The sequence below is a fragment of the Durio zibethinus genome, unplaced genomic scaffold (genome assembly GCF_047325235.1).
Source record: "Durio zibethinus cultivar Kanyao isolate XHJ-2024 unplaced genomic scaffold, ASM4732523v1 HiC_scaffold_126, whole genome shotgun sequence".
Classification (NCBI taxonomy): domain Eukaryota; kingdom Viridiplantae; phylum Streptophyta; class Magnoliopsida; order Malvales; family Malvaceae; genus Durio; species Durio zibethinus.
In genome coordinates, this window is record NW_028322749.1 from 12,501 (window position 1) to 22,500 (window position 10,000).

The 10,000-nt window shown below is 35.4% G+C and overlaps 1 protein-coding gene and 3 non-coding genes across 4 annotated transcripts in view; 3 read left to right on the forward strand and 1 right to left on the reverse strand.

Moving 5' to 3' along the window:
* Nucleotides 1–337: 337 nt before the first annotated feature.
* On the forward strand, nt 338–421 carry TRNAY-GUA (transfer RNA tyrosine (anticodon GUA)). Its single transcript has one exon. It is a non-coding gene; the product is annotated as a tRNA-Tyr (tRNA).
* A 491-nt stretch (nt 422–912) lies between these two features.
* TRNAD-GUC (transfer RNA aspartic acid (anticodon GUC)) lies at nt 913–986 on the forward strand. The gene has a single exon. It is a non-coding gene; the product is annotated as a tRNA-Asp (tRNA).
* A 2,363-nt stretch (nt 987–3,349) lies between these two features.
* TRNAC-GCA (transfer RNA cysteine (anticodon GCA)) lies at nt 3,350–3,421 on the reverse strand. The gene has a single exon. It is a non-coding gene; the product is annotated as a tRNA-Cys (tRNA).
* Nucleotides 3,422–5,594: 2,173 nt separating this feature from the next.
* The window catches only part of LOC149509696 (DNA-directed RNA polymerase subunit beta'), a 5,263-nt gene continuing 857 nt past the window's right edge, over nt 5,595–10,000 (forward strand). Inside the window, exons 1-2 of the mRNA XM_089757677.1 lie at nt 5,595–8,354; nt 9,132–10,000. The exon at nt 9,132–10,000 is cut by the window's right edge and continues 857 nt beyond it. Of these exons, the coding sequence (XP_089613803.1) occupies nt 7,902–8,354; nt 9,132–10,000 (1,322 nt within the window). The 5' untranslated portion in view covers nt 5,595–7,901. The remainder of the gene's footprint in view (nt 8,355–9,131) is intronic.

Below are 10,000 nucleotides of genomic sequence, written 5' to 3' on the forward strand. Positions count from 1 at the left end.
ATTTATTTCTATATCTAATTTATTTCTATATAGAATAGAGTGGCGATTCAAATGAATGATTTATGAGTATAAATCATGAATCAAAAATGGAAAATCATAAAAGATGGAAAAAGCTTTCGGATCTAGTCATATCATTCCATTATATTGACAATTTCAAAAAACTGTTCATACTATGAGCATAGTATGATGTCGGTCAGGCAAATATGCCCCCATCGTCTAGCGGTTCAGGACATCTCTCTTTCAAGGAGGCAGCGGGGATTCGACTTCCCCTGGGGGTAGGGTACTACGAAAGGAAGTTGATCATGGATTATCAATAAACCTATAATTGATTCTTCCTGGGTCGATGCCCGAGCGGTTAATGGGGACGGACTGTAAATTCGTTGGCAATATGTCTACGCTGGTTCAAATCCAGCTCGGCCCAATAATTCGCTGATCCGCCATAACATAAAATGCCCATTTTTTTGTATTTTGTTTTCCAGAAAAGCCAAACAAAAAAATTAGGGAAGAATAAAAAAAGTCCAATTTTCTGATATATCCATCCCTACCGCTATTTGTTTTTTATTTGTTCTATTTATTTGTTCCCATAAATTCTGACCTTGATAATGATCTAGATTCATATCAGGATCATTAAGTATAAAGTTTAATGAAAAGAAAGAGTAAAGTAAAGAAAAAAGACTCTTTTTTTTTTTTCATTTTAAAATTGATTATCGATCGATTTGGCAATAACGAAAGGATTACTAGTAACTAGTAATCCGCGTTGCTCTCACTAAAGCGCATACCCGTATGGATATCAATATATCACTCGCGCCTTTGTTTGTTACAACACGGCGATTCGAATCTAAAATTTAAATAGAAAATGGCTTGAATGAAATCATAAGAATATCTATGCTGTACACTTTTCTTTATTGCCCTGGGATTGTAGTTCAATTGGTCAGAGCACCGCCCTGTCAAGGCGGAAGCTGCGGGTTCGAGCCCCGTCAGTCCCGACGGATACAATAAAAAAAAAATACATCAATTGATCCCTCCATTTTCTGTGAAAGGGAATACAAATGAAAGAATTTCATTCCCAAGGATAGCCTTTTTTATTTATTTTTTCCTTTCCATTTTTTGTTGGGGTTTATTTGTAAACTATTTGTAAACGGTGAAAGTGGAAAAGCAGTCAGATGATACATCATCAGATGATTGTACAAGGAAGGCGGTAGATTATCGAAAAGAAAGAGTGGAAAAGAATATATAGAAATAAAGGAAAGGAATTCTTTTGATTGGGCCAGGAATCCAATTTTGTATTCGGTGTGGATAAAAGAGCTTCCTATGTTATACTATTCAATTCTCGACGGTGAATCGATTTGATAGCTTAGATATTGTTATTCATGATATTGATCCGATTCGATGTCATTGAAATGTAAGTCATCGCATTGAATTTACAAGCGACAAATTTATCATCTCTATGGGATTAAATCCCGAGTTATTGCGAAGTAAAAAAAACAATGAAATTATGGAAGTAAATATTCTCGCATTTATTGCTACAGCGCTGTTCATTCTAGTTCCTACCGCCTTTTTACTTATAATATACGTAAAAACTGTCAGTCAAAGTGATTAATTTGAATGAAACTTGACTTTTTATCAAGGATTTAAGAAAAAAAGGATTCCAATTTCACGTCTTAAATAAATTAAATAAAATGAATGGACTAGAATCAGCAGTATCCTATCAAACTCGATAGTATGGTAGAAAAAAAATATGAATCTTTCTACCATACTATCCATATCTATTATTGTAATGTATAAAGATACAAGCTTAATATAGATGAATCTACAATATGTATCTTCATACATGTCGATATCAATTAAATATATGTAATGAAATATATGTAATGTACATAGTATCTCAATTTTATTTCTTCGCTTGATCTATTTTATTTGTGTTGATTTCAATCAATCTGAAATAATTGAAAGGCAAGTCTTACGATTTTCTAATTCTTTCATTTCATGGAACCGATTTTTAATTTAACTTCTTTTCTTTGATCCATGATATGAAATGAGTCAATAAAGCATGGCATAAATAAAATTCCTAAAATAATAAATAAAACAGGGGGTAAGTGTGCAATATGTGACTACACTAAGGCAAGATCTTATTAAATAAAAGAACTACTTTTTTTCTCTTTGAACAGTAACAGTAAAGAGGGAAGGAAATAAAAACAAACAAATACAGAAAAAAAAAAGGGGGGGGGGTTCCTTGTCCCTCATTGTCCATATATAACTCTGGTAAGAGCTGGTTCATCAAAATAGAAAATTTAGGAAGAATTCTTTTTTTTTTTTAATAAATTGCCTATCATCCGTATCCCTTTTACTTTCGAAATACGAACATGGGAATTATTGAAATGTTTGTTTGATTTTGATTGAAAGGGTATTATTCATAGAATACATTACTCCACTAGAATCCAAGAATTTCGAAATGAAGACTAATAAAATAGTTAAAAAGGCTTTGCAAAACGATCTAGAAAACAATTGATACGGTTTGATTCCTCAACCCAATTAGAAGTACCCCTAGAGTCCACTTCTTCCCCATACTACGAGTGAAAGGGAAAATGTAAAGACTACCATTAAAGCAGCCCAAGCAAGACTTACTATATCCATGTGTATTATGTCCCCTAATTTCTATGAATATGAAACAAATAGGAAGGAATTTTTCCATTATTGTTCACTAATAATAGTGGAATTACCGGTGCAGAGTCAAAAGGAAAAGGGAATTCTGACACACCACCGTTGATGAAACACTTCAATAAATCCGCTTATAACAAGTTCTTATATGATTTCTAGTAAAATCGAGAACCATTAAGCACAAGCAAAATACGCAGTAACACTTTTGGAAGTATCAAAAGAATGTTACTCACATGTAGCAATAATAAGACTTCTTCTTTCTTTTGGTGTCCCTTATTAAGTAAAAGCCAATTATCCATCCAATCTAATATTGATTGGATGCCTGAACACTCAGAGACTTTCATCAGTCTGTATACAAAGTATCTTCCAACCCTTCTACAACCATTCATTAGTTAATTAAACACTCCCGTTATCCAATCTAATTCAAGACTCCGATAGTAGCCCCTCTATTAGTAGGGGAGGGGCTACCATATCAAGATTTACTCATTCCCTTCCACTACTCTAGTTTTTCCTTGAATCCTAGACGTAAGGATTTACAACACTTTAGAAAACAAAACCTCCGGAAGTTTATAATCAAGTTTATAATCAAGAAAGTATCAAGAGTCCTTTTCTTACACTTGTTTTTGCCGGAGAAAATTGGTCGAGTTATATCAGCAAAACAGAATATAGGATTTCGCGTTTTTTGTTGATCAGGCGACACCCGGATTTGAACTGGGGAATAAGGGATTTGCAGTCCCCCGCCTTACCGCTCGGCCATGTCGCCAAAAGGCTACAAACAAAAAAATGAGAGTATCCCCTTTTTATTTTTAGATTGGATCCATACCTTCAATTGGTTATAGTATCTCAAGACACACAATATCTAAAAACAAAAACTTTCCCTTTCTTTTTTCTTTTCTATTGAAAAAGAAAATGTGGATTCTCAGTTACAAAAGTAAAAATGCAGGACAAAAAAATTGGAACCATTAACTATTAACTATTGACGGCAAATTTATGGACGATTCTTCTTCACTTGTCTTTCTCTAATGGTATAAGAAAATAAAAATGGATACATAACTAATTAGTATTGATTTTTTTTTTCAATTTTTCAATTCAATAAAAAAACTTTCTTAATTTCAATTATAAATTATATAATTATAAATTATATTATAATAATATAACAGCAATTATGAGTCTATGTAAACCCCCGAACATAAGTTGTTACACAGCTCTAGTTATCTAATGAGGTATTTTATCTATCTAGATATGATGTCCATAGGGAATCAGCAAGAAATTATCGTGTTTCAATTTTTCATTGAATAGATTAAAATTAAAGAAAAAATAGAATTTTTGATAGAGCACGCCATGTGTTGTCTCCACTAGAGAGCTATAATGGAATAAAAAGAAAAGAGGAAAGACATATATAAATAGAAATGCTATATCTGCATATGTTTAATAAATACAAGCCCTCTTTTCGTACGCACTTCAATCATATTCTAAATATTCTACTAAAAAATAAAAAACTAAAAAATGGGTAAAAACATCTCTCTTCTCTGCGAATCATTTTTTGAACAGAACAATGGAATCTATGAAAAAATTAAGTGCTAGAAAAATCAACTCTCTCCCGATATATATTTTATGATTATTTTGTCTTTATCTCAACGAACAGATCAAATCAGGAATTCATTTCATTTTTCTGGTATTCAATCGGATTGGAATATGGAATATCATAATAATGGTAGAAATTGAATTATTATTTTTTTTTTTGATATTCTATACAAAACTCCATAAGGCTAAATGGCATTTATCAATTCTTTTATGTAGCTGTTTGTTATAAATATAAATTAAAATTTGAGTATAATTTTTCTTCTTCCGTTCATACGCATTTCATACATTCCATATATATTATATGGTATATGGAGTTAGATAAAATTTCATGTGATTCAGTAAACAGAATAGAAATTCAATTCCATCATTATTAGATCGATTCATATGATTCGATGAAGAATGAGAAAAGAATGGGATTTTTTTGATAAATGGGAAATTCAAAATGCTCGGGAATGAAAATGGGGAAATGTATACAATACCTGGGTTGAATCAGATACAATTTGAAGGATTTTGTGGGTTCATGGATCGGGGCTTAACAGAAGAACTTGATAAGTTTCCAAAAATTGAAGATACAGATCAAGAAATTGAATTTCAATTATTTGTGGAAACATATCAATTGGTGGAACCGTTGATAAAAGAAAGGGATGCTGTATATGAATCACTCACATATTCTTCTAAATTATATGTATCCGCAGGATTAATTTTGAAAACCAGTAAGGATATGCAAGAACAAACAATTTTTATTGGAAACATTCCTTTAATGAACTCCCTCGGAACTTCTATAGTAAATGGAATATACAGAATTGTGATCAATCAAATATTGCAAAGCCCCGGTATCTATTATCGATCAGAATTGGATCCTAACGGAATTTCGGTCTATACTGGTACCATAATATCAGATTGGGGGGGGAGGTTCGAATTAGAGATTGATAGAAAAGCAAGGATATGGGCTCGTGTAAGTAGGAAACAGAAAATATCTATTCTAGTTCTATCATCAGCTATGGGTTCGAATCTAAGAGAAATTCTAGAGAAGTTTGCTACCCTGAAATTTTCTTGTCTTTCCTGACCGATAAGGAAAAAAAAAAAATTGGGTCAAAAGAAAATGCCATTTTGGAGTTTTATCAACAATTTTCTTGTGTAGGCGGGGATCCGGTATTTTCTGAATCCTTGTGTAAGGAATTACAAAAGAAATTCTTTCAGCAAAGATGTGAATTAGGAAGGATTGGTCGACGAAATATGAACCAGAGACTGAATCTTAATATACCTCAGAACAATACATTTTTGTTACCGCGAGATATATTGGCAGCTGCGGATCATTTGATTGGAATGAAATTTGGAATGGGTACACTTGACGATATGAATCATTTGAAAAATAAGCGTATTCGTTCTGTAGCGGATCTCTTACAAGATCAATTCGGATTGGCTCTGGTTCGTTTAGAAAATGTAGTTAGAGGAACTATATGCGGAGCAATTAGGCATAAATTGATACCGACTCCTCAGAATTTGGTAACTTCGACTCCATTAACAACCACTTATGAATCCTTTTTCGGATTACACCCATTGTCTCAAGTTTTGGATCGAACAAATCCATTGACACAAATAGTTCATGGGAGAAAATTGAGTTATTTGGGCCCCGGAGGATTGACCGGGCGAACTGCTAATTTTCGGATACGAGATATCCATCCTAGTTACTATGGACGCATTTGCCCAATTGACACGTCTGAAGGAATCAATGTTGGACTTATTGGATCCTTAGCAATTCATGCCAGGATTGGTCGTTGGGGGTCTCTAGAAAGTCCATTTTATAAAATATTTGAGAGATCAAAAAAAGCACAGATGCTTTATTTATCCCCAAGTCGAGATGAATATTATATGGTAGCGGCAGGAAATTCTTTGGCCTTGAATCAGGGTATTCAGGAAGAACAGGTTGTTCCGGCTCGATACCGCCAAGAATTCCTGACTATTGCATGGGAACAAGTTCATCTTCGAAGTATTTTTCCTTTTCAATATTTTTCTATGGGAGCTTCCCTCATTCCTTTTATCGAGCATAATGACGCGAATCGGGCTTTAATGAGTTCTAATATGCAACGCCAAGCAGTTCCGCTTTCGCGTTCCGAGAAGTGCATTGTTGGAACTGGGTTGGAACGCCAATTGGCTCTAGATTCAGGGGTTCCCGCTATAGCCGATCAAGAGGGAAAGATCATTTCTACCGATACTGACAAGATTATTTTATCGGGTAATGGGGATACTCTAAGCATTCCATTAGTTATGTATCAACGTTCCAACAAAAATACTTGTATGCATCAAACTCCCCGGGTTCAGCGGGGTAAATGCATTAAAAAGGGACAGATTTTAGCGGATGGTGCCGCTACGGTTGGTGGCGAACTCGCTTTGGGCAAAAACGTATTAGTAGCTTATATGCCATGGGAAGGTTACAATTTTGAGGATGCGGTACTCATTAGCGAGCGTCTAGTATATGAAGATATTTATACTTCTTTTCACATACGAAAATATGAAATTCAGACTCATGTGACAAGCCAAGGTCCTGAAAGAATCACTAACGAAATATCGCACCTAGAAGCCCATTTACTCCGCAATTTAGACAAAAATGGAATTGTGATGCTGGGATCTTGGGTGGAGACGGGCGATATTTTAGTAGGTAAATTAACGCCTCAGGTGGCGAAAGAATCATCATATGCTCCAGAAGATAGATTATTACGGGCCATACTTGGGATTCAGGTATCCACTTCAAAGGAAACTTGTCTAAAATTACCTATAGGTGGGAGGGGTCGAGTCATCGATGTGAGATGGATCCAGAAAAAAGGGGGTTCTAGTTATAATCCGGAAACGATTCGTGTATATATTTCACAGAAACGCGAAATGAAAGTAGGCGATAAAGTAGCCGGAAGACATGGAAATAAGGGTATCATTTCCAAAATTTTACCTAGACAGGATATGCCTTATTTGCAAGACGGAAGACCTGTTGATATGGTCTTCAACCCATTAGGAGTCCCTTCACGAATGAATGTGGGACAGATATTTGAATGCTCGCTTGGGTTAGCAGGGAGTCTACTAGATAGACATTATCGAATAGCACCGTTTGATGAGAGATATGAACAAGAGGCTTCGAGAAAACTAGTGTTTTCCGAATTATATGAAGCCGGTAAGCAAACAGCGAATCCATGGGTATTTGAACCCGAGTATCCAGGAAAAAGCAGACTATTTGATGGAAGAACGGGGGACCCTTTTGAACAACCTGTTATAATAGGAAAACCTTATATCTTGAAATTAATTCATCAAGTTGATGATAAAATACATGGGCGTTCCAGTGGACATTATACACTTGTTACACAACAACCACTTAGAGGAAGGTCCAAGCAAGGAGGACAACGGGTAGGAGAAATGGAGGTTTGGGCTCTAGAGGGATTTGGTGTTGCTCATATTTTACAAGAAATGCTTACTTATAAATCTGATCATATTAGAGCTCGCCAAGAAGTACTTGGTACTATGATCATTGGAGGAACAATACCTAAACCTGAAAATGCTCCAGAATCTTTTCGATTGCTCGTCCGAGAATTACGATCTTTGGCTCTGGAACTGAATCATTTCCTTGTATCTGAGAAGAACTTCCAGATTAATAGGAAGGAAGCTTAATCGGAATGAATCAGAATTTGTCTTCTATGATCGACCGATATAAACATCAACAACTCCGAATTGGCTCAGTTTCTCCCCAACAAATAAGTGCTTGGGCCAATAAAATCCTACCTAATGGAGAAACCGTTGGAGAGGTGACAAAACCCTATACTTTTCATTACAAAACCAATAAACCGGAAAAGGATGGATTATTTTGTGAAAGAATTTTTGGACCTATAAAAAGTGGAATTTGCGCTTGTGGAAATTATCGAGTAATTGGAAATGAAAAGCAGGGCCCTAAATTTTGTGAACAATGCGGAGTTGAATTTGTTGATTATCGGATACGAAGATATCAAATGGGATACATAAAACTGGCATGTCCAGTAACTCATGTATGGTATTTGAAACGTCGTCCTAGTTATATCGCCAATCTTTTAGATAAACCTCTTAAAGAATTAGAGGGTCTAGTATACTGCGATGTGTGATTTGATCGAAATTATGATTTTACCGATTAGCAATGAGAAACTGTCATCCCATTCAATCGAATTGGGATGCCCTGGATCTGACATGACATGTCTCTTGGGAGGAGTAACATGAAGCTCAGAATTATGGGTGTATTCAATACTCCCAAATAAAAAGGGAATTGGTCTATGGTCGAGTCAGTAAAAATAAATAAATAGGAATTTTGAGTTGTACCTCGTGAAAAAAAAAGACTTCTTTCTTTTGTGGAATTAACCATTCTCATTTCTTTTAGTTCTTTTAGAAAGAAATGAAATTATGTTCAAGTAAACAAATATGTCATGGTTGCAGGAGTCTATACATCGCATATAGGCTTAGGCTTTAAGTTAAGGGCATCGTGGTATAACCGTCGAGGTAAGGTAAGGCAGGACCTAAGAGATCGAATGGAAGGGTACATAGACAAGTAAATCCCTTATGACACTCCTTTAATTTAAGAGGATTCATCATTCGAGGGGAAGTAGACTACTCAAGAATTTCACATTTCATTTATGTCCTAATTTCGAATTGAATAAAGAATTAAGAAAATATAAATCAATAAAAGAAGAATGAATCAATGAAATGTTTCTTTGGAACTTGAGTAAAGAGTAGACCTTTTTTTGGGGGGGGTTCTAGAATTTGAAAGCGAGAACTCCTTTCTTTATCTTTATTTGGTGTAACTACTTGAGCCGGATGAGAGGAAACTCTCATGTCCGATTTTGAGGGGGGGGGGGAGAGATCCTGTAGGGCCCTATCCTAATTTTGCTTTTGCTAGGCCCATCGCTAAAAAACCTACTTTCTTACGATTACGAGGTTCATTCGAATATGAAATTCAATCCTGGAAATACAGTATCCCACTTTTTTTTACTACCCAAGGTTTCGATACATTTCGAAATCGAGAAATTTCTACTGGAGCAGGTGCTATTCGAGAACAATTAACCGATCTAGATTTGCGAATTCTTATCGATTATTCGTTGGTCGAATGGAAAGAATTAGGAGAAGAAGGCCTCGCGGGTAATGAATGGGAAGATCGAAAAATTGGAAGAAGAAAGGATTTTTTGGTTAGACGCATGGAATTGGCTAAGCATTTTATTCGAACAAATATAGAACCAGAATGGATGGTTTTATGTCTATTACCGGTTCTTCCTCCCGAGTTGAGACCGATCATTCAGATAGATGGGGGTAAACTAATGAGTTCGGATATTAATGAACTCTATAGAAGAGTTATCTATCGAAATAATACTCTTACCGATTTATTAACAACAAGTAGATCTACGCCAGGGGAATTAGTAATGTGTCAGGAAAAATTGGTACAAGAAGCCGTGGATACACTTCTTGATAATGGAACCCGCGGACAACCAATGAGGGACGGTCATAATCATAATAAGGTTTACAAGTCGTTTTCAGATGTAATTGAAGGCAAAGAGGGAAGATTTCGTGAGACTTTGCTTGGCAAACGAGTCGATTATTCGGGACGTTCTGTCATTCTTGTTGGCCCCTCACTTTCATTACATCGCTGTGGATTGCCTCGCGAAATAGCAATAGAGCTTTTCCAGACATTTGTAATTCGCGGTCTAATTAGACAACATCTTGCGCCGAACATAGGAGTTGCTAAGAGTAAAATTCGGGA